We start from the raw sequence: 25881 nt of genomic DNA, 5'->3' as shown, positions 1-25881 counted from the left end.
CTGCAATACACAGAATACCTCGGAAGCTGTAGAAGAAATTACTTCTCATTTTGTGACTATGTATCTGGCTTGGATTTGGTACTTCACACATGAGATGGAATACCAAGCTAGCCAAAGATTTGAGCTAGATCTGCCTAGACTTCCTTTCATAGGCAGCTTCAAAGTTTTTACATATATGTACTATAAAAACCAAACTAGGCAAGCTAAAGAAAGAAAGAAACAAACAAAAAACCCACAAAAAATACCAGTCCTCAGTATAAAATTATTCAGATATATAACTTTCAAATAAAAAAAATAATTACAGAATCACAGACTATATGAGGTTTGAAGGGACCACTATCTCTGCCTGGTTTGCACCCTCAAGTATTCATTCAAGTATTTACAACCACTGATGAGATTCCCCATTCAACCTCCCCTTCTCTAGGCTGAACAGTCACAGCTCCCCCTCACAGAGGTGCTCCAGTCATGGCCCTTTGTTAGACTTTCTCTAGTGTGTCCACAGCTCTCTTATACTGGTAGGCCCAGAACTCCAGTTGTGGTCTCACCAATTTGAGCAGAGGAGAAGCATCATTTTCTCAACATGCTGCCAACACTCAGTTTAATGCAGCCCAGGATATAATTAACCTTTGTTGTGGATAAATGGTTTTCAATCATAGATCAATCACAGAATGGCTTACAGGCTTAGAAGGGTCCTTAAAGATCACCTAGTTCAAACACTTGCCATGGGCAGGGTTGCCTTCCACCAGCTCAGGCTGCCCAAGATCCCATACAACCCAGCCTTGAGCACCTCCAGAAATCTCCCATCCACAGTTTCCCTGGGCAGCACTGCCAGTGTCTCACCACCCTGCAAGTAAGCCATGCCTTCTGAACATCTAAATTAAACCACATCTGAGGATTCTGCTCCAAACAGGAAGTTTCTGGATTAGGTTGCACATCTCCATATTTTGCCCAGAGCACTCTTCCATTTGGTTATAGACACTAGCGCTGTGTCTCCCTGAGGAGGAGGGGGAGAGGTTCTTTGCCTCGGAGAGAAGGATTTGCCTTAACTGCAGGAGGACCCGCTTGACCCAGGTAATCCTCAAAGGAAGGAATGTAATGTGCATATTTGGAAGAAAGCCATAGTTACTGTCCATCACATCTCTCTCTCAGAGAATATGGTTGTAGTACTACTTCAAGTAAATAGACTAGCCTAGCTTAGACTAGAATGGACTAGACTAGTTCAGGTGGAAGAGACCGTCAAGGATCATCTAGTCCAAATAGACTGTGTTAACCACAAGTTTCTTTAAAGCACTTTCATAGCTAACAGATACTGGCATGTAAAGTGTTGCTGGTCAGGGTTGTGCCTTGCAGCTGGTTAAAAAACACACCACCCTAGAACATGACTCCTTAGATAGCTGCTTGTTTGACCTAGAAAATGTAATCTCTGAATCCGTTACTCTTCATTATCTGGTTTGTATCCATTTAGCTTTATTTTAGAGCATTTTTTTGCAAGCCATGTCCTTTTACCATTTCTAAAAGCTTTCAATGAACAAGTGCCTGCATGACAGCCCACAGGAAATGAATTCTGAGATAACACGCATAATTGTTGGTACAGGAAATGGCACACACTGTAGGAACTGGATATGAAGGAAACATCTTCACAACTACTTTGCATGTGGATGACTGAATCAGCCAGTACTTTTGCTAATAAATAATCATATGAAAAAATGCTAACGGAATCCCAAATTTCAGGTCATTACTGACAGTAGCAGAAATCAGTTAGACACAGGATTCTTACAAGAGACTTGACCTTTGCACACTGTAAAGAAAAGTCATGTAATAATGTTGAAGTAAATGTGGGGAATGTAAATAAAGACAGGGAAATAAATAGGAATTTACAAAGCAGAGAAAACTGACCTGGAACAGCATCTCATTGATTTTGTTACAAATAGTTCACTAATGGCAGCTTACTGAGAAAAACACATAAACAAATTAATTGTTAAGAAATGGTGCTGCATTGGACTTTTTCACTAGAACGTTCTGCTCAACAAACTGCCTTCTACAATTCAAAAGCACTTTGACAACTTTTGACTGCATCATTTGCTTTGTATTTCAGGAATTAATACCACTGATTGCATAAAAATACTTGCACTTACTGTTTGCTTGATTTTAAAAGTATTCCACATTGCTCATCAACAGTAACTTCATCTGCTTTAAGGCAATGACCCATCTCTCTGCTATCTGACAACTTCACCAGTACTGATTTTATATTTTCTAAAGTGTTACATAGGCAAAAGCAAAGAACTTGTTCTGGAGGAAGCTCATTCTATATTCCCTATAGGAGGGAACTATATTCCCTCACTGATTTTCTATTTAGAATTACATAAAAGATCGAACAGCTAAACAGTTTCTCAATTCAGTGTAAGCCATACTAATTTCACTTTTATTTTTTGAGTAAGGAGTGGGAGTGTTACATCTAAATCCTTTAAAAAGTCCATTTACATAATAATTTCATTTTATAATCAAACTTGTAATGTCAGTGTAAAGAGATGAATGTGTATTTAGTTGGAAGCAATACATTTTCTGCACGATCATATTAATAACTACCCTTTTATACAAAAACTTGGGTAACATTCTACAGTAGCATAGGTGAGATCCTCAGTTTGCTATGGTGCATGAGAAAAGTTCCAACTTTGTGATAATATATATGTTTAAAATACACTCAGTTGTTCCGTGCATACCTCTGGTGAATGGGCATGGCACAACCTCTTGCTTAATGAAGACTGACATTAGTGGGAATAATAGAGGAAAAAAAATGTTTTAATTGATGGCTGAGTAGTGCCTGTTAGCTGCATCAGGTCACATAGTTGCTCCCATTTTAGAGCCAGCATCACAAGCCATTGCTATCTCTTGGGTATGCTGGGTAATAAATAAATAAACAAACATCACAGTATTTTTCAGTGATAATGTGAGAGTAATTTTCTATTTGTGTATGTAATCTCAATGAAGCTTGAAAGCCGGCAGGCTGAAGTCAAAAAGTGTGTCCTTATTCCTTCCACTTGCATAGATTTTTTGAGAAATTCCATATATATGTAAAAAATTGTTTATAATACATATTTAATGTGGTGTAATAACAATTTCTCTTTCTCTCTGAGAAGTACTGTGTAAGAAGTTAAAAGTTATCTGGATGATCATTCATTCCTCCCCTAAGGAACAGACTAAGATATCCTCTCAGCTACTTCAGAGACACCATAGTGTTTATACTGGGATGGAGAGGCACTGCTTGGCCCCAGATCCCCAGTAATATTACTTTTATTGAGAACAAATAGTTTTAAATACAGAAAAAAATTCATAAGGAAAAAGATGTTGCACTAACAGACATAAATATTAAAAGCATTAAAATACATGCAAATACTACTGAGATATTTCCCATAGTCAATAAACCTTCCCAATGATGTTAACCAAACACTGAAGTATAACATTATATATTATTTTTACTCTTTAAGAAAAACTATATTATTATTATTATTAGTGCTATTTTCATCATCATCTTCATCTTTTCTTTTAAAATATTAGAACACTTCTGTTAAGCAACTAACAAATGGAAACTAATTGATAAAATAACTAAAGTAATTTTAAAATATTTTCTAATTCTAAAGTTTAAAATAGGTGATGTTACTTTTCTTGCATAGAATTTCTAATTGCAACTGGATCTATAGAAATTCTCAATTCACCTATAATATATGAAATGCAACAGAGTGATTACATGACAGAAAAAACTATTCTAAGATGCCCACTAAATATAATTTGCATGAAACTGGAGCATAAGCTAAAAAGAAGATGATCTTATGAATGCGTGCACTGAAAGCTGGTGTTCTTTTTTAGCTCATGTTAATAAAAAGTACAAAATAAATAGAACTCAAGATTATTCCCATTTACCAAACAGGAAAAACTGAACAGTGTGTTTCTTATACACTGAAATACAGCTCCAAGTTATGACAAATCTGGCTTTGGAAAGTAGTTTATTTCTTTTAGAAATATGTTTTGACACACTTGGGAGTCAACTTTCAGGGTTCGTGCCTGAAAATTTTGGCTTCCGTGTTGTTTTTATATCATAATCTGAAGGTGACACAGCAAAGGTTGATGCATCCCTGGTGTTGTTTTTGATTGGGTTTGAATTATGAGTTGCCCTAAGGCTTTCTGAGAAGGGTAGTGTTGTATTTAATAAATGTATGCTCTTGGTTTATAAAAAAATAAAGATGAGCATTACTCATAGAGGGTAAGTGTAGCCATGTTAAAGTCTTTCTTTTTAGGAAAGTAAAATAAAATTTCTTAAAGAATTGCACAGGGAAAAGCATTTCACATAGAAGACTAATTTAGCTTCTGCATTTTAACTCAATAACAGGCAAACCATAGAAGCCAAGAATTTTGTAGCTTATGTAAATGGTTTAGGTGGTGCCTGAAAATCACACCTTCCCATCTTCCCAGTGCTGTGTCTCATGTCTGAAGCACAACAGATAATGTACTCACTCTTTCTTTTTTCTTTTTTTTTTTTTCATAGTGTTTAACTTACTTTATTACTATTAAATATTGTACTATATTACAAATCACCGTGTCACAATGTCTACACAAGGTACTTTGACAACAGATTTGGAAACTCAACAAATGTCTTTTAATAGGACATTTACATTATACTGAACCAACAGAAACATTCTTCAACACATTTAGACTAAATTTTAGACATGCCTCAGTACACAAGCATAGGTTTATGGTAGTATTAAGAGTTCAGCTCTGTAGGTTTCCCTCCCTAAACTGAGATCTTTCAGATTTCCTGTGAGGAAGGAGGGTACCACATAGAGCCTAGACTATGGGCAATTAAGAGAGAATGAGTTTCTTTATGTCTTAGTATTGCAGTTGATTCTCCCATGTACCATGCTTAGGAGGTATTTGATTACAAGAAACGTAATTTTTTACCAAGACACATACAAATTGGACAGCTGTCTGATAATATTACTGGAAAAAACAGAGGAGAAACTCTTCTGGCCTGTCCAGATTCTGATGTCCTCAAGCCAAAAAATGTTTTTTGTTTTTCTCAGACAGTTATTACTTAGTATTAATTTATTCACCTAATATCAGTAAGACTGAAAATAGTCTGCAGTGTGGCCAATAGAGCTCTTGTGTTCTAGTAATGACACTCACTGAAGCTACCAGACACAAATGTGCTCTGTGCTTCCCAGCACAGGGGAGCAGTTGCATAGCAAGTCTCCATATAGACCTAATAATGGTACCTGATTGTGTAGGTCCTTATGGAATGCCATGATAGGAGTCTGTGTCCATAAACTTGTATTCCTTTTTGCTACAAGATTTTCTGAAGGGACCTATTTCTCCACTCAGTGTGCAAACTGACTCCTCTTAATGTCAACAAGAGTTAGGCTCACACATCCCTAGGAAAGCATCCCGTGAAGGTTTAATGGAAGTACTTTTCAAATTCAGTACAGACCATACAAGCTTATACTAGAAAATAGTACCACTGATAATAAAAGTACTTCTGAAACAAAATGCTTGCTAATAGTCATTAAAAACCTACTATGCAATATGTGTTAAAAAGATTTATCTAATGCTTTGCAAAATTATCCACAAATGTACCACACAGCGCACGAACATTAATACGAAAGAAGCAGCAAAACCATAACACCACCACTTTGAAACGCAATGCAATTAATACTATTTCCATTAATACAGTCTAATAGCTACTAACTGTTATCGATGTCTATTTTTTTCAGGAATCCATATACATTAAGGAGATCTATGGTTTCTCTCCCTTTTATTCAGAAATATGGAAGCAATTGCACACTGTTTCACTGATAATCAGAACTATACAAGAAAAAATATGGAAGTCTCATTAGTGCAAATTTTAAGGTAGCTGATCTCCTTTCATGGCTCCCTCTGTTCAAATCTGTCATTCCCCATGCTTCTGAGAGGTAACCATTTCTCTTACTAAACTAGGCTATATATATAACTGACTTTTCAGTTTACTTGCTATAACATGTAAAACATTTATTAAAGCAGACTGAATATCCAATAATTACAAGGTACTTAAAAATATTTCAAGATAATCCCAAGTATAAAACAATTGTAATGTGTAGGACAAAAAGTAAATAATTTGAAGATTACTAGGAGAGTACGTGTTCTTAGAGATAAAAATACAATACTCTGTAGGGTGAGATGTGCCTTGTGAAAATGAAGCAGAGTTTCCATGTTAAGTTATGTTAATATGAAAGCAGTATTTTTTGCATGGTGACAGTGTTTTCTAATGATCTTTCAAAGATTTCATTCCCAGAATTAGAATAGCAAAGAGGACTGTCTCTCTCAAAAGGGTGTTATTAAATTACTTCTCACAAAATACCAATTTCTGTGCAGGAAAGATAGGAAGGGACAAGTAGATACCGATAAGGGGAAAGAAGGGCAGTATGACACCTAATAACAAAGCCAATGAAGTGGACAATGTAGCATGACTCACCAGATTTTTATCATCACTAGCAAAAAACAACAATAAAATTAAGGAAAAGAAATAAAAAAGGAAAGAAAAAGAAACAACTAAAAACCCAGCATGAGAAAGATACTTTCACAGAGAGCTCATGCTAAGGAAATTGGTGAATTTATGATGTCACATGAAAGAAAATAATTTTGAAACAGAAAGGCAAAATGGGCTGATGAGTCAGAAGGAGAAAGCTGAAATACGATGTTTTAGCAGCATGTTGGACAGAAGTTTGCATCACTAACTTGTAGGTGTCAGTGGAGCCCATGATTCACCTCTATTGGTTCACTTCAAATGGTTCAGTTGTTCAACTGTATGTTGCTATGCACATTTCCTCTGAGTAAATGTGTACTAAACTTCCCTTAAACTCAGAAAGAGGTACATGCTATGTAAGAACATGGCAGGATTAAAATTGCAGACATCATCAGATGGAATCCAGTTCCCCTCAACAACAGAATACTTACAAAAAAAAAAACAACCTAGGAGAATAGGGATCAAGAGCAAATGTACAGTTGGAATAAAAGTCTAGAGAGGACACAATGGTGTGGGAAGCATGAGAGTTATTAGACTTTGGATGTCCCAGAATGTCTGGTTAGAGACAACAGAAACAAAGCATGAAGACTGCTCTTAATTTAAATATAGAACTCATACAAAGCAATGAAACCAAGCCTGCATTGCTTTAGGAAGAGACTGAAGGGAAAAAAAATCACCAGTGCCTCAAGAATCTAAAAGGGGAAGATAATAGAAAACATCTATTATCTAAAGACCTAAATAAAAAACCTGGACCATCATGTTGATAATTTCATCTACTCAAACCCTCAGCACTGTTAACTAGAAAGTCTGGATGAGTAAGCCATGAGATACAGGATCGCCACTTTGCACGAGGCAGTCAGTGACATTTTGAATGAAGAACTGCAGGAGCAGAGTCAAAGCTATGAGATCTTGGAACCAAGGAAACCATCTGTGTCTGATTCACATTAACTGGGAGATGCTCCTGCCTTGTGAAGCATCTCCCAAAGAGAGGAGGAGCATGAGCTTTCCTGACTAGATGAATTGAAAGCCATCCTGTAACAATTTTGTTTAAAAAAAGCTTTCTATCACTGTGACAGAGAGACAAATTTGAGGATCAGTCAAGGAAGAGTGTACTCAAGATATCCTTGTTATGGTATCTGATATCACCTTGTTACGAAGGACTAAGCTTGTTCACTAAAATAGGCAGGAGTGTTCTTTTGGGGTGAAATTTCTGTTGCAGGAATAGCTGATGCTGCAAATGATGCAATGGTATCTGTTAGCAGTTTAGAGGAATCATAAACTTCTATGGATGTTTGTACAAGATCTGAGAAAGAGACCTGGCCGTTCCCATAGTTTACATCTACGTAATTTAATCTCCTCATTTTTATTTCCCTTGCCCTGTTCAGATGAAACTGCCTGCTGGCTTATTCCAGTCCCATGTCAGGAGTGGTTTAACAATAAAGTAATATAGACAACGTATCTCTGGCTGTTTCATACTACCAGCCTCAGTTTCTGAGAGTGTGCTTGGATTCCTCCCTTATATAAAAGCAGCTGTCTGAAGTAGGAACTTTTTCAGGCTCACATTTGCTTTTTTTTTTTTTTCTTTTTTTTCTTTTTTTCATTTTTTTCTAATTTTCTTTCTATGTATTTTTTCTTTCACTCAGCAATGCTGTTTAGCAGTTGACAGCTTCATGCATATTTTCTTCAGATTTCCTTAGCAGCAGTATTTCAGACATTGTCTTGGTGATTCTACTTTTGGGAGTGCCAGTTTGCTTATAAATAGAAACAATCTGGGGGCTGGTCTGCTGTCTACAAGTTAATGTATTTCAAAGTTACATTCAAAAGATAAGGTACATATCATGTAGTTGGATAGCTCATTTAACAGAAACATGCCATGACCAATCTTTGATATTCTAATTAGTGAATATTTTGCTTTACAAAGATCTGGTATGCTCTGCTTCAGTCACTCTCCTAGTGCTTTTTCCTGTTGTTCTGGTCTAATGCAGAGTTTCTGCTCTATCCACAGCTGGAAAGATACATATTTCAAACGTTCAATGTTTCAGACAGTATTCAAACACTGAGACTGGCTTCCTAGTAATGTGGCTGGTGCCCAGTGAATGTCAGTGTTCATCAGGAGATATCTGGATAATGCCTGCAGTAATATGCTTTAACTTTAGGTCAGCCCTGAAGAGGTCAGGCAGCTGGATGTGGGACCTTCAAAGTTCATGCTCCAGCTCTCTTCAGCAGGGTGTGTTGTGGTAGGACAAAGGAAAATGGTTTCAAACTAAAAGAGGGAAAATTTAGATAGGATATCAGAAAAACAATTACAATAAGAGTAGTGAAGCACTGGAACGGGTTGCCCAGAGAGGAAGTCAGTGCCCTGATGCTGAAGACATTCAAGGTCACCAGGCTGGATGGGGCTCTGAGCACCTGCTCTAGCAGTAGTTGTCCCTGATCATTGCAGCTGGGTTGACCTAGATGAGCTTTAAAGGTCCCTCCCAATTCAAATGATTCTATGTTTCTATTCTATTCTATTCTATTCTATTCTATTCTATTCTATTCTATTCTATTCTATTCTATTTCTATTTCTATTTCTATTTCTATTTCTATTTCTATTTCTATTTCTATTTCTATTTCTATTTCTATTCTACCAAAGTTTCATACTATTTCAGTAACCTGTTCTCAAGATAGACATCTGAAAAAGCTGTAGGTTAACTGTAAAGGCTGAAACAAAGCTGGAGAGGTAAAAATCTGTTTAGTTACAAAACACCTTCATATATTTTTCTTCCTCTCTTCTTTCTACTTGAAGAAAATAGGAAGGACTTTTCCACCATATTTTTTTTTTCTTTTTTTTCTTTTTCCTTTAAAAAAAAAAAAGATGTGTTTCTCAATATGAAAACTTTCCAACCCGCAAGAAACTATGAAACTATGAAACTATGAAAACTTCAACTTATTGTAATAAATGGGAAATATATGGCTGGTCAGTGAGAACATATGCAAAGAAACTGAACCAAGCAGCACATGTATTTAGTAACAAACCAGACTAGTAAAAAGAAAGAAGAGAATAGGGTCCCTAGTCCAGAATATCATAGATTTTACCAAACTAATGCTGCTCAGTATTTTCTTAGACACAACATATACTATTTCACTTTGTTTTGCAATAAACAAACAAAAACCAAGCAGAAGTATGACTACTGTTTCCTTAGAAATTTTAAAAGACTACACTAAAATTCAGTGGTAGGTCAAGCACTTTGTTGTATCCAATGCCAGGTCTCCACTTACTGATGGTTCAGATAGTCTCCTTTGGGGATACCACCACACTTGAGTACACTCATTCCCTCTATCCTTTTGAAATACGAAGTCCTTTCTTTCCCTGCATATGCTGGCTGTTGACTTCATAAGCTTGAGGAAAAAAGGCTTTTAAAAGTCTTTTTTTTTTGTATGCATATCATATGCATAAGGGAGAACATTCTTTGCTGTATAAACTGCTTTTTATCTGTATTGTGAATATAACTAAACCAATGTTGATCTGTTTTGTGTCTGCAATGCAGCAACAATGGCTGGATGAGAGAAGAATTGAGGCACTTACAAAAATGAATTTGTGACAGTAAACTACGCAGTCAGGCTATATTCATTTGAAAGACAGAACATATTACAAGGTAACACACAACCTTATGCAAAACAGCCTCCCTCCTCAACAAGCAGGAATACTACTTGGGTATTAATCTTATAAATGGGATGCTAAACACGAGATGCATACGGTAATGATGAAAAGGGATGGTACTATCCATCTGTCACTACACACTAAAGAGAAAAAAATAAAAATTGGATATATGAGTAATGAAAAGGTATGCCTTGCTTCACCAGTGTCACATATTATATATTATAGAATCACAGCAGGTTTCTCAAAGAATTATAATTCTGATTTATATTCAGATTATCTCACATGTCCAAATCATACAACCAGTTTTTATTCATTCTTTGTAGGAGCTATGTGTGAACCAGTTCTTCTTACAGTCAGTCAAACAGAATATGTACTTTAAGGGTACTGCTGTCTTATTCAAAACATCTACACTGAAATGACAAGAATTATATCCTAGAAAGGCTTATTTATCTTCTGTGACTATTAAAGGAGATGCGATGATTAGCATAGACACCATTACCTACATTGTATTTGGTCACACGAATGCATTGCCTTCCTCTAGAGATTTGTGAAAACACTGGTTGTTATCCTACAACCACTCTCCCATTTCTGTTAAGCTATGACTCAGTCACATCTGAGGTAGTGAAGCTTTGTCTCATACTCCATACTTTTTCACTTCTTTATTTTGAATCATTCAAACAAATGATCCTCTGCTTTTTATTTACTGAGACTATTTCCAAGACTAACAAAATAGTAGTGAAACATATTCCTTATTCATGATGTACAGATATGTTTAATGGTAAAGCTAAATTTTCATTTGTTCTGTCTCACCCCATTAAGTTTCATCACTCCAAAGTGCTTCCAATCAGTTCCTCTAGACTAAGTCATTGTTTTGCCATGAACAAACCATGCTCTGTTTCTCTTCACTGCATAGCTAAAGAAAAAAAACAATTGAAGAAAATCCAACCAATGCTCACAGAACAGAAGACTGAGACTCAGTAACAAGTTACTGCATTTGCACCAGATATTTTGTGTTCACTGGACCACTATAACTACCTGTACCTCTGTGTTCAGCCTGAAAAAAGGCAAGAGAGTATAAATACACACATATATTTTGAGGATTGAGCTCAGTACATACATCTCATCTGCCATAATGTTGTAGATAAAATAACTGTAGCACAGTTAATGTACCAGAACTTGTTAAACCAACACGTTGATCAACTTGTTTTGAGCAAAAGTCTGTGCTCTCAGAAGAAATTATCTTGAGAAAGAGAAGTTATCCTCATGGGCTTGAGTATGTTTTGCTTCAGGGTTTGTTTTCTTTTGCTACTGTCCAGCACTGATTGCTGAAATATCTATTTTGGTGTCTATTATTACTCAGGCTTGCTCAACATACTGGATTTCACACTCCACTTCTCTCTGAAGATTGGTGTTCTGAATTGTTTTCCTCTTGAGGTGGATTAGCTTTCATTTTTTCAAAACAAGATGCCATCTTTTGGTGTGCTATTAACCCTTCTAATTCCCTTCGTGCTGTTTACTGCCATACAGTGCTCCCTAATTTGTCATAATTTCCACGGAAAAAAAAAAAAGAGGCTTACTTCTTTTCATTATTATTATTATTATTATTATTTTCAAAATACCTAATATCTGTAAAAATAAAAAGCAGACTGAATAGCAACTACTATAGCACAATGGTTAACTGTCTCTAAGTTTACGTACTTTCATAACACCACTGGCCTTTACTCATCAGTATTAATTTGGTATTCTTACACAGAAATGTCAGATTCTGTCTTCTATAAATCATTTGTTTACACAAAGGTATGAAAAAGACTTTATTGACTATGTGAATCTTCAGATATTTGTCATCTAATGTTTATTATTTCTGCTTCTTGATAAAATATTACCAGATTCCTTGTTCTAAGGCTCAGTAGGTTTTTAAAAGACAAACATTTGGCAAGTGAAAATACTAGAGCTTCACTTTCCAAACTCTACTCATGAGAAGGAAAGTAAGAGACATTTCTCTATAGAATCCCCCCATTTTTTTTTTTCTTTGTCTTTTGAAGCACAGAGTAACATACATTCAATGGAATGAATGACTTGAGAGGAATAAAGATCTTTAATTAAAGAAACGACTTGAGAGGAATAAAGATCTTTAATTAAAGAAACTAAGTCTTATTATTAAATTCAGGCAATTGCAAATTGCGATGGATGCTCATAACAAACCATCATGAAAATCTGTTTGGCTAAACTGCTAAAAGCTGCTGAGGTGTTCAACTTCTGTCACTATTGCTTTCTTACAGATAAGCATTGACTCTCCCCTCTAATTGTGTGTATTCATGTTTACTGTGTCAGATTATTCCCAAAAATGAAATTGCTAGAAGCTGTTTTTCAAAGGAGAGAAAAATATGTTTTGTTTGATCTTTGTTGTTCAGAAAGAAACAAAACAATTGCTATACAATAATTTTACAAGAAAAAAAGACACAAAATGGCTTATACAGACTAATAATCTTGTAAATGGATGAAAGACTGCACAAATTTCGATCTACCTTGATTATGCAATATAAAATAATACATACAAAGCTTGCAGCACTGGGTTGGGATGATAGGAGTTTGCTACACACATAATATTGAATGGTGAAAGGTTCTGAAATGCTCTAGTTTTACCCTTATACAGAGTAGGGACTCTTGACACTCAAAACACAAACATGTTGCCTAGAATACTTAATTGCAGACATACTTTTCCAGTATCAGTAATGTTACCTCCCACAAAATGGATATTAATTTCCCATCTAGCACACAAGGATGTAGTGAATATATGGATGTCTTACGGTTTAGAACCTTTTACACACATTTTTGCAATTGTACAGACTTACCTCCTCTATGGATAATCAAAGAAGTTTCACTTCCAACAGGACATTCCTTAAGTATATCCACTACTTCTGCATGGCTCAGGTTCTGTACATTCTGCTGGTTGATCTCAACAATGAGGTCACCTTCACACAAACCAGGACATCCCTGAATGTCTAGAATTTGCTTCACCCTCTGTCCTGTAGGACTGTCTGCTATAGTGAAGCCAAAGCCCTGGGCCCCTTTCACAATGGTTAAGGTCATAAGTTCAGCTTGGGTGGCCCCAGAAGAAGCCATTGATACATTATCATCATGGGCAGGTGGTGGGAATGTGCTATCAAGCTGACTATCTGCTGGAATGGAGTGCAAGGAGTGTGGTGGTCGATCTGTTACGTCTGGAACAGACTGAGAAGTCCTAGAAATGTATTCCAAATAAGTTTCATAGTTATGTCTTCCATTTACCACTACCGGAGGCCTCTCCATTACTGCAAGGGGTGGCACCATGCTGTTGGCAGGATCTTCAGGATCAAAGGGCAAAGGGTATCCACGACATAGCACCAAGTTGACACTCTGACCAATAGGAACAGACTGGAAGAGTTTGACTACATCTGCGTGAGTATGTCCAAGGACACAAACTTCATTAATATAGACAATCACATCACCTAGAAAGAGAAGAAGAGAGTGACAATAAGAGAAAACTTTAGTAACTGTACACCACACATTTTTTGTTTAATGAGATAGAACTACACTAAAAAAGAAAATAGATTAGACCAACATGTTGACTCAAACAGTGGAGACAAAAAATTAGTTTGTCTGCCAACAAATGTAACACAGATAGACAATGGTAGTACTATTTTGAATAGCAGCTCGCAGCTGGAGAAAGATGCTGGATTCAGGAATATACCTTTTTTACCATTTCTTTCCTATTTTTCTACTCCTTTCAGTGTACTCCACTAATCACTGATGACTTTTTAAAATTTTTTATTTATTTTTTATTTTTTTATGATACAGTTGAAGCTTACTTGGAGGGCTTGTTATTAAGAAATATTCTTGTTTGTTGAAGAGTAAAAAAGGAAATAGTATGTACTTGTGAACATGAGAATCAATGAACAGAGATGAAAAGCTCAGCTAACACGATTGAAGAAGTACTTTTCGCTAACGGGATTGAAGAAATACTTTTTCATTGGATGTAATATTGACAGTTTTCTATTAAATATTGTTGCTATCAAACATCCAGAACTATTACAGTCACTCCCTATTCTAGGCAGGAACTAAACTGAATCTTACATATTGAAGTAAAGTTCAGTGGTATTTTGCCATAGCTGTGATGGTTTAAGCTTGACAGGACAAATTCGGTATGTAGGTATAATAGCTTTTTATTAGACAAACTATCCTAGCTGAAGGAATCTAGACAAACACCAGAAAGACAATTTAAGATTTCCAACTAAACTGGATTGTCAAATGAAAATAAAGATATTACTTTTAGGTTCAGAATCTTGTACAGAACTACCAGTCATACCATTATTCTCAGAAGCAGAATGCTTCAAATCAACAGGCTACTTGTGGGTCTCCATATTGCTCCTCCACAACCATATTCTTTTAAGGAAATTTCAGAAACAGATTCGCTTTCCTTCTTATTGTTAGAATGGATCTATGTATTAATAGTCATAAATCATTTTTATGGTAACATTGCAGTATGTATTAAAAAAAAAAAAAAAGTGATTAGTAAGAACAATATTCAGAATAGTTTGATGACCACACCTGTTCTGCACTTTAATGAAACAACAATAGGTAATTTTAGTCAGAAAACCCTGAAAGTTGAGAATTATTTTTTTAAAATCTTTTTATTATCCTACCACCAATTAGGAAGAAAAAAATCATTTATACAGACAACATGATGAAATATCTACAAGACATACATACAGTTCAATAATTGACTTATCAAAACATATTGCTTTATAATGATATTTCAAAACTCAGCAATAAAATGAGAATTATTTGGGGAGGAGGAGGAAGTTTGTGTGAAATTTCTTCAAGTACATTTGTGAAATTACAACTTTCAAGTGCTTAATTCAGAAGATTATTTGCTAATAAAGCAAACTGAGGAAAAAAGAGCATCATCAAGATGTCAGTGCAGGAAAAGGCAAAGATTGTTTATACATGAAAATGAAATGGTCAGTTCCCACCCAGTCAGACTATATACCAACCTGACAGTAATCAATTGCCTATGCACAAACTGTGATTTGTTGAAATATTTCTTCAGACAGTGTTCAGGGAAAAAAAAAAAGTGAACAGAATTTGTTTAAATGTTTGTGAATAATATTCACAAATAATCGGAGCCACAAATCCAGTCTTAAATGCGTTATAAATAGATTTCAAGCTATAAGAAAAATCAGTATGTTCATTTCACAGGTAGTGCAGAAGGAGCTCCGATACTTCTGTCTTAAGCAGCTGATGCTATAAAAACAGTTTTTGAAAGTCAATATATTAAAAAGAGAAAGAATTTGCTGTATGACATTATATTGGCGGCAGCAGCAATTCACTGTGATTTGATCATGCCCTGCTATAGAAAGATCTTACCTGCACTCTCATCCCTGGCTTCCACATTAGCAGTGAGGCTGACATTGCTCATAATAGGATGGATACAGTTGAACTGAGACCTCTTCAGTACATGCTCCTTTTGCAGTATCTTATGCCTTCATTGTACCCTTGTAACTTTCTAATCCATGCAGCCTTTATTTCCCTGAGTGCTGGCAATGCAGATATGTAGTGGGAGGAGAGCAATCTGTTCATCCTCTCTTGCAACACTTAAGCAGAGGGTGCAAAAGGATCAAAGCACTATTTGTGTAGGGCAGGGTAAACATTGTCTGCTTTACTTTATATATTTGTACAGCATTGGCTATGTTTTAAAACTTAAAACAAGATGTTTTTTAGAAATCAGGAGATTAGATAAACTAATTGTCATGACAATAGCTATCCAGTGAAAAGAAATTAGCCAGTGCACAAACAGCACGCTAAGAAAATATACAGCAAAATATACAGGCAAAAATGAACATTCAAACGTCTTAGGTAAGAACTACTCAAAATAATGAAGCTATATTGTCCCTCACAAATTCTTCAACATTTCCTTCATCAACGTTTTTAAAGATTCTTATGCTTTCTGAAGTGTAATGTGAACAGTGTATCTAGGGCACGCTCTGAAGCCACTCACAGTTGATCTGTTTGAGACCCATAATGCTACATTGTCATATGGTGAGCATATGGCTGAAGGTTAAAAGGGATGAGGAGAAAGGCATGAGTTACCAAGTTCATTTCATGGAGGAGATGCAGTGGTGTTAGCCTGGGAAGAGGAGGCTTTTCAGATCGTGAGACATGAAGAAGGATTAGAAGGGGTTAATTTCAGAAATTGTTCAAATACATCTCTGGATTGTAGGAGTTTTTTTCCAGCCTAAATCAGTTGCCAGGCTGAGAATGTTTTATTACTGACACAGAAAGAAATACCCAGCATTTGGTAGGAAGAGAGAGATAAGTTAAGAGCATTACAGAGATGGTACCATGTTAATGCAGAGTTCGAAATCTCCCTACTTTATGAAAACTTCCTGAAAGGTTCCTGTAGCATTTTCTCTGACTGTTACCTCCTGCTGCTTCTAATAATAATGGATGCATATGGACAAACATAATCGCTATCCCCTTTATAATTCCTGCACAAGTATTTGAGCAAGACATAGCCTGCCTCCAGAAATCACAGTTTCTCAGTGAGTGGGTCCCCTCAAACTTCTGCAGAATGTTTAAATTAAGCATCATACTTTGTGTGGCTTTTAGGATTAAATGTACTAAACTGACTAGAGTTTTTTTCCACAGACAAAGACTGGCAAAGGTTTGATGGGACCTCTGAGTCCATTTGGCCCAACTCATGCCCCAGCATGGACACCCAGAGCATTGTGTTCAGGGCCATGGCCATGTGGCTTTTGAAGATCATCAAGGAGACCTCATAGCCTCTGAGCAGCCTGTGCCACTGCTTCATCAGCCACACAGCACAGAACTTCTTCCTCATGTTTAGATGGAACTTCCTGTGTTCCCATTCATGCCCACAGCATCCTGTTCTGGCTCTGGGCAGCTATGAGAAGAGCCATGCTCTGTCCTCTTTGCATTCTTCCTTCAGGTACTGTAGACATTGATGAGATCCTACCATGCCTTTTCTTCTCTAGATTAGACATCTCTGCACATCAGTGTCCCCACTATGAAATCTTCTCCCTCACTTCCCCAACATTTAAAAACTCTGCACATGCACTACCAATCCTATCTGACTACACAGATAAGGGAGACAAGGTTGCTCTGCAGAACAGGCAGTTGAATGGCACCCTCTCATGAAGCTTTGCTACACAGTAAAATGGGCAAAAAATATCCTGTCTTTCATCTCCAGAATATTTCACTTCGACTAGCTTGTTTTGCTTTTTAAAGTTTCATGATTATTAATTATTTTTTTCCTGTAATATAAATGGAATCAATCCCTGATCTCTTTCTTAAATGTTAAATGCATATATTTTAAAGCAATGAAAAAAACAAAAATCCAGGAGTAAACTGTCATTATCTTTTGTTAGCATGGTGACTAATGAGGAAAGCTGTGAGCTTTGACACCCTCTAATGACAGATTATTACTTACACTCCTGTCTTTTATAACATCGCAGAGTCAAGTCAGAATCTGGGGACCTGTTATTAACTCTGCAAAAATACTTTTTTTCACCCATGGAGTGCTCAATCCAAATTGAATCTGTAAGGTTTTTTTTGACATCTGTATATTTCTTATCATCACCGTTTCTTGCACGTTCAGATCCCTAACTGGAGTTTTTATGGTACCTCTGTAAACTGAACTGCTTCCCGGAAGGCCCTTCTCATTGGTGCTCATACTCCTTTCTACTTCCAAGTCTGAACTCAAAGAAAAGAATACATACCAGGGCTTCGTTGTTAATTGATGACCTCATTCACAATCCAGTAGGAACTCTGTGATTTGGTGGGGGCAGAGGCAGCCCTGCTCCTCCCACACAGCCAGCACAGTGCCCAGCAATGGAGCTGAAAACAGCCCACGGTTTGGCAAGTCAGCACAGAAGTACAAGGAGAACCTGCTCTGCAAGACTCGAAATGCTTTTGTATTTTCTTCTCTTCTGCATTTATAGCTTTTATTACATCTACTAACTTCTGTAGTAATTTCTACCCATATTTCTCAACCATACACTTCAAATTCTGCATATGCATATATTGCATGCACTTCAGTAAGAATAAAATGTAAACTGTATAATGTGATGACTTCATTCTTGAAGCTCTTCCTACACCTGCCCACCCACGTTATGTACTGCCATTGCGAGCTGCTTCTGTCACTTCCCAGCAGTGACCTTGTCTTCTGTTTTTGCAAAGTACTGCAACACTGCTTGCACTGTAGCCTATTACTAATACATTCTGAGCTGCTGACTTGTTTCCAGCACTGAGAGACAAGACTCTCATAATAAGGTAATTCCAATAACAGCACATGTGACTGGTGGTCATGGAAGTGGAGAAGACTCCTCAGAAATGAGAAGTTTTGGTATGTGCACATACATCTACCTGAAGCAGCACAAAGAAGGAAGCAGCACATGAGGTACCAGCTGGTTAAACAGGAGAGACCAAATTATAATCTGAAACTTCAAGCTCCAGCTTCACTTCTCTTTCCATAGGTGTTAATTCAATGCATAAATATTTTCTGTTATGAGTGGGTACAGTCATTTGTTAGAATGCATGAGATTTTGAAAGGCTCTGTGTAAACAGAATTTCTCTGTTTTCTTGTACTGTGACCTCCCAGAGAACCTTATAACATCAGCTTGGCTCTAGATATTCACACTATAGCAGTATAAGTGTTATAAATGGAAGATAAATCTGGGACCCTGCAATCAGTAGTAGCCCATTTATTATTTTAAAATGTGGACCTACTTTTTGCTAGTTTTAATCACATAATTATCCCTGTTTTGAAAATATAAATTACTGAATTATAATCACTTTTTAAAGAAGATTGCAGTGTGAAGTGGCTATTGCATATTAATAATGAAGTAGTTAAAATACCTGCCAAGAAAATTCTCACTTCTATTAAGGACTATCTAACTGCTAAAACTTACCAAGTGTGTAACCTGGGAGATGTGCATTATCATCATAGCCACAGCCACAAACTGGAAGAGGGCTATACATTTAAAATTGACCACTTTATTGTTGGCTCTGTAACAATTTTATTTCATAGATAGTTTATGCAGTTATGCTGCAATGAAGAGGGCTGCTGGGACACAACAATGCTCAGCTGCCTTTAGCTTGAAAATAATTTCAGGACAACTTGCTGTGTGTGAGCATGCTGAACAGCCCATTAAAATATATCTTTTCAGACTGGCGGAGAAGAGCTATTTCCTGGTTTTCACCTTTTACAGAAAGTTTTCCCATATGCTGACAAACAGTGAAGCTGACAGGTCACTGCCATACACATATCTACCATTCAGTCACTGGACTCTTGGAACTGAGGTTTTGTGGGAAAAATCTGAGCATAATACAAATAATTAATTATTAAATCTGGTAAAAATGAAATAAAAATGCTTTTCTGTGCATTCAGGCCCTCGGACTTTTCCTCTTAATGAAACCTGAGCAATAGAGGCAAACAGCTGCTTATCACATTTTCAAGTCAGCAGTTCTACAAAGGATCACTGCACAAGTGCATAACTCTGGCTAAGATTTGTCCCTGTCATTGGAAGGACTGACGTGTGAGTCAGAATAAAACTTAGTGCCCTTGTTCAGAACTTTGCTTCCTCTTCAAGGGGGAGGATTTAACACAGACATGACTGCAACTGTACCCAAGACCCAGATCTGCTGAGTAAGCAGGTGCCGTTTTTATCAAATCAAATTTTCAGAACCCGTTTTAATTCTGCTCTGACCCAATGCACATGCCTAATTAAAAAGCTGTCTATTCAAAATTTTTGTGCTTAACCAGCATGTATCATGTAATTACACCCAGCCAGATGTGGATTAGTGGAAGAAACTATTTAAATTTCTGTTTGTATTTTGCATACAGTGGTAAAAGCTATTTAAAGAGAAGCATTTAATTATTATTTCTTTTTTTTCTTTTTTTTTTTTTGGGGGGGGGGGACGGGGGACGGGAGGGGCTAGGAATAAAACACGTTTAAAAAAAAATCTAAAGACCTTGATTATTTGCTGATCTGGGGTAAACATGAAAAATGGCAGATTAAAATGTAAGTAAGTAAATAGCAAAATAATACTTAAATGAATGTTGCTCATAAAGTGCTAAAGAGCAGCAGATTCTCATCTGAGCTAAACGATTTCTCATTTCTTCAAACGTCTGAAAGCCTGGCATAGATTTTAAACAGCTACTTTACAAAAAAAGTAATTGTCTTAGTTTCAGCTGGGACAAGATTGTTTTTTTGGAGTGTCTGGTATGATGCTATATTTTGGTACCAGGAGGAAAACAGTGCTGAAAACACAGTTATGTTTATGGTTGCTGCTAAGCAGTGTTGTACAGAGCCAAGGGTCCAAAGAACTAGGAAGGAACAGAATTTGGACGGCTGATTTATTCGGCCCAAAGCGATATTCCATACCACATAAAATCAAGAAGAAGGCTGAAGAAGGGAAGTTTACTTAACTTTTCCCCTGTTCAGGGGCCAGCTGGGCGTCAGTTGAGGGGTGGTGAACAATTGCTTCTGCTTCACTTGTTACATACATTCCTCTACATATACATGTATATGAATATGCATAACTATTCTCCTTTTCCCTTACTCTATCTTACTAAATAGTTTTAGCACAATTCACAAGTTCTACATTTTTATTCCCCTGTTCTCTCCCCCATCCCACTGGGAATGGGAGAAGTGAGTGAATGACTGTGTGCTTCTCAGCCACCTGCCAGGTTAAATTACAACAGTAATTACTGCAAAGATGATAAGTAATTTAGACACAAGACCACATTAAAATATAAAAATAATAATTAAAATAAAGTCCTATTTTCAAGGCTGCCTTCTATTTACAAGTTATGTAAGCCTGTTGTATCTAGGTTTTGCTTGAAAGAACCAGTTTCTCATCCTGAAACTCCTGGTGTGAATGAACTGCATGACAAAACATCAGCGGATCTGAAGAGCAAGATAAAAAATGCATGCCATGTTCACATAGCAATTTGGGATCACTTTGAAGGTGTCACTGTGCAGAGGCTCATGCAGAAATGAAGTCCTTTTTTTCTTTAGAAAAAGAAGGTCAGAATTTACAACACATTCTCTTTTGTACACACAACATTTTATTTCTGTACTCAGAACATCACATTTATTTAGGTAATGGCTCCCAGGAGGGCGGGAAGTAGCCCCGCGAGCCTCCCAACAGCCTAAGGGCATTGGCTAGTGCAGAGCATGATGTAAATACTGAGAAGCCCCTCTCCCTGCTGGGAAGCAGGCAGTGCCTCCTGTTCCTGATGAAGGGCATTTTCTGCACATGTACAAATGCCTTTATATGCTGAGACATATATGAAAATGGGTGTTCTTAGTAACAGGAAGTGAGGTTTGATTTTGATCTCTGTGAATTTCAGTACTGTTTGCTCAATACTCCATTTTTTCTTGATCCACTCACAGTGCTCATCCAGTTGCCTAATTTCAGCTTCTCATGCAGACCTTCTGATTTTGCTATCAGGTTTAAAGCTAAGATTGAAAGGTGTGATATGCCTTTTGTGCCATCACTCAGGTCCCTGTTCTGCTGACCACATTACCTGCTGGCACTCAGCACATGTGGAAATCGGGTGCTTGTTTCAGAGTCAGATTGTGGCTGTGAAGCCAATGGGAGCCAAGACTGAAAGTGCTGCCTTAATGTATTTTTTAGCAAGGGCAATCTATTATAACACGTGTCCAAGTACTTCCCATAAGAAATGTTTACAATTACTGCTGTCCCAGGCACTGCTATTAACACTACTAAATAACTTTCAAAATTTATGCTGAAGAACTTGTCTCCAGCTAAACATGTTGTGCCAGCCACAATGAACTGTCTGATTATTCATCGCCACCTCCTTGGCATTACAGCGTCTACTGTGTCACCAAACTAGAAATTTGGGATATCTATATGTGTATGTATGTGTGTGAATGGACATACAAAGAAATCCTCAAATCTTGCTGCATATTGAAGGCACAAGGTTGGCACTCTGAAACCACCATAGAGAACACTTCAAAAACAGTCCAGATTACTGCAGGTCAGTGTTTTTATACAACATTAAGGACAGGAAGTATTATATTTATATTAAAAAGAATTTCAATTTTTCTGACCAGTAGAAGAACTCCCAGTGAAAGATATGTCTTTCAACTACTAGCCTACTACTTGTGAGTACCTCAGTATATTTAATATAGAGCCATCTATGATTACCAATTCATTAACAAATATCTTCTTCAAATGTAAGGCTAATATGAGACCTCTTACTCAAGAGCTTTATAAACATTTTTCAATCTTTAATTATGTTTATCTCATGTATTATCCCTATATTTTTATTTTTAATAGTAAAATAATGAACAAAATTACTTATACCACAGAGAACTTCTCACATCACTTCTATTCCAGGAAAACTACACAGTTTCTTAGGGATGTATAAACACATTACTTTAAAACTGTGTAGTAAAGAGCAATAGAGGAATTCCTTTTTTCAGACTTTACTGTAATTTTTCCAGGTTAATAGAGGGTAATCAATTATCAATCTGACCTTCCTTTCAAGAAAACATTATCTGAATATCTCTGGAGCCTTTTTCACTACCAATCCCTCATTTTCAAGGACAATATATTTTCATTCTTTACAAAACAATTTAACACCTTCACCACTGAGTAATTTCTCCTCTCTTTCTCACCTTACTCCTGAACACGACACTGAATCTAAACTACAAAGTCCACCTTTCTTACTAATTTGTTGGTGAGATGGAGGAAATAATTAGAAAAAATCCCACCAACCACATTATTTAAAACTCACTTGCTTTATAAAAAAAACTGCAATTCCAGACTATGATTGGTTAGAAAAAGGTCAATTTTCACTGCTACAGTTGCAGGACTAAGAAATATATTCTCCTTTTTATGAAGATTATCCAGCCTCCCACCATCTATTCTGCCTCCTCGTGTGTCTTGTCTGCCTTCTCTGCATTCAGCTTTGGTTTATTAGCTTTCTGAGAAGACTAGAATTTTCATTATTACTGTATAGTTTGTAGCACTGTAGAGTCACATTTTTTGTGTGGCTTCCCTTTTCCTGTAGTAAATACCTGAACAATAATAACACCACTGCAGGGTAAATAACCCTCTGCTGAGAAGGAAGGATTCAGCTTGACGGTTGGAATCTAATGAAGCTGTGTTATGGATATACCAGTTCAATAGACAAATCTCAGATTATATAAATAAAGGAGGATTAATCTTTAGTTTATAATAACACACCATCTTCCTCTTTAGAAAAGAATTAATTTTCTACATTTGAATTTATTAATTTATTAATTAGCTAATGAGCAAATGTAAATTAAAATAAATTATTAAGAATGACTGTGATCCCATGTCAGACTTCTCTATTTATTTGTCCACACCTAAAAAATAGTCTCAGTATGCTTGCTATCTCCCAATGTTCTCACTGAGAAACATCCCATGGGTGGCCTTTAGTTAAAAAGCCCTTCTCAAAATGTACACCATATTAAACTTTTCCTTGAAAGATTATCAGTTATTTTCATATGCTTCCACACAATATTTCCACATGGCTCCTGACAAAGTAGATGCCATCACCTCTCCTGAGGATGTAGTGCTTCACAGAATTATATAATCATTAAGGTTGGGAAAGACCTCTAAGATCATCTAGTTCAACCATCATGTCCACTAATTCATGTCCCTCAGTAGCACAACCCTGTGTTTCCAGGGATGACAGCTCCACCACCTTCCTGGGCAGCCTGTTTCAATATCTCACCACTCTTTTAGAGAAGAAATTGTTCACAAGATTCAACCCGAACCTCCCCTGGTGCAACTTGAGGACATTCCCTCTCAGCCTATTGCTCTTACTTGGGAAAAGAAGCTGACACCTGCCACCTCATCACAAGCTCCTTTCAGGCAGCTATAGAGAGCAATAAGAAACAATACAAATTGTGGCCTCTCATCCAATTGGAGATAGTAGCTATAGCGACAAGTTAATTTGTGGAAAATTTAGCTCCACACTTATTTTGTGTACAACTTACACTTATCTGGGCAGCCTATGAAAATGGTGCGAAATGAGATGGCCAATTGGCAAACATCCTTTTAAGAACTATCTGTTACATGAAAATGTGCATGGAGAAGCATAGAAGAAAAATGCATGAGGGAATGCAGCATGTTACAGGCAGAAGATATTATAGACAAGCAATGGATGAGAGTGTACAGAATGGAATACAAGGATGGAAAGATCAGGAAGATTTGGAGATGCAAATGTCAGCAGCAGAATACTGGAGAGATCCGAAAGGAAACTGACTTGTGCTTGCTGCTCTGTTCTTGCCTGTCTCTAAAAATGATCTCCTAACCACCTTACTGACTGTATTTCTGCCTTGAGTATGCTTGTGAATCTTTCTCAAGGAAGGAATGTTTTAAAAATTGATAGCAATTTGTATTAAAACTGCATTTGTTCTTTTTACTTCTTACTACATTTCAAGAATGAAATTGTTAATTTTTAAGGTTTGCACATGCACACTGCTCGCATAGATGCCCTGTCAGGAAGCAATGCCAGACAAAATTCACAGTAGGCTGACAGCTGCATATATGAGTCATTTTTAGGTATACAGTGAAAAGTTATTAATTCTGATAGGGATTACAATCCCAAGAAACTCAGACAAGGTCAAAATAAAATGTCCAAACAACACTAGGTACAACAATGAAAGACTCCTTGTCTATTTTAATTCTTTCTGCATTTAGTATAATCAAGAAGTTGCAGGTTCATGAAAATAAACCCCAAATTGTCTTCATGAATCAGTCAAATCAAATCCAGATCTGCTGACAATGGCAAGGCAGGCATCACTATAAATAACTGTGTCCTACCAGCAAAGTTCAGCAGATCTGAGGTAACGAATACCTCATTTGTTTAACCTAGTGTGCTTTGATTTCACAGGGTTTACAATGGAGATACTCCTATAGCAGGAAAAAATGTGTCCCTCTTCACAGGACATTAAACCAAATTGTAAAATCTATCTAACTTACAACAAATGAAAAGAGTGAACTAAGCCGTGTAATTACAAAGTATCAGTTTTACTTCTTTACCTAATTTTGTACTAGTGAATGAATGTGTATTACATTCCCAGATAATATTTAGAAGAGAGCACAGCATTTCCAAACTGACAGAAATTTCACTCTCCTCAGAAAGGAACCCCAAAATGTTTAGTAATGACAATTTTTACAGACATAAAAGCTAAATAAATCAGTTGTATTTAATGTCTAGTGATCTTGGCATATTGTGAAGTGCTACTGAAATGCCGTCAAGACTGGATCTTCAGGGTTAATAAATAATTGGGATTACAGTTAAATACTGGGATGAAATAATTTCTGAAAATTTCTATCATTTTAATTCCACTAGGATAGAAACTATTCCATCTTTCCACTATTATTTTACAAATCTCAATATTATCATACCACATGAGAGAACCATGAATTCTCTTGGCAAGGCATATTCATATTTGTGGTGCTGATAGGTCAGTGGTTGGACAAGATGATCTTAGTGGTCTTTTCCAACCTTCCATTACTCCATTGCAATTAACTGGTAAATGAGGTTTATGCAATACAAATGTCTGAAATGCTGTTAATGTAATTACAGTAAAGTTACTAATTCTACATATGATTTCAT

At 36.5% G+C, this 25881-nt stretch overlaps 1 protein-coding gene across 22 annotated transcripts in view; it reads right to left on the bottom strand.

The window, feature by feature from the left end:
* Positions 1-25881, bottom strand: part of MAGI2 (membrane associated guanylate kinase, WW and PDZ domain containing 2) — a 679299-nt gene that overhangs the window by 102861 nt on the left and 550557 nt on the right. For 20 of the 22 annotated variants that reach the window (XM_085512814.1, XM_085512758.1, XM_085512827.1 and 17 more), the window contains one exon: positions 13046-13681. The exons of 1 other annotated variant lie outside the window; for it this stretch is intronic. In XM_085512814.1, coding sequence (XP_085368940.1) covers positions 13046-13681 — 636 coding nt within the window. Of the gene's footprint in view, positions 1-13045; positions 13682-15599; positions 15752-25881 lie in introns of those variants that run through there. One more of the 22 variants, XM_085512857.1, reaches the window with a different exon arrangement.

Source organism: Coturnix japonica, chromosome 1, assembly GCF_054131305.1.
Source record: "Coturnix japonica strain WE chromosome 1, WE-NBRP24, whole genome shotgun sequence".
NCBI lineage: Eukaryota > Metazoa > Chordata > Aves > Galliformes > Phasianidae > Coturnix > Coturnix japonica.
Note: the sequence above shows the minus strand (reverse complement) of the source record. Positions and strands in the feature narration are given on the sequence as shown.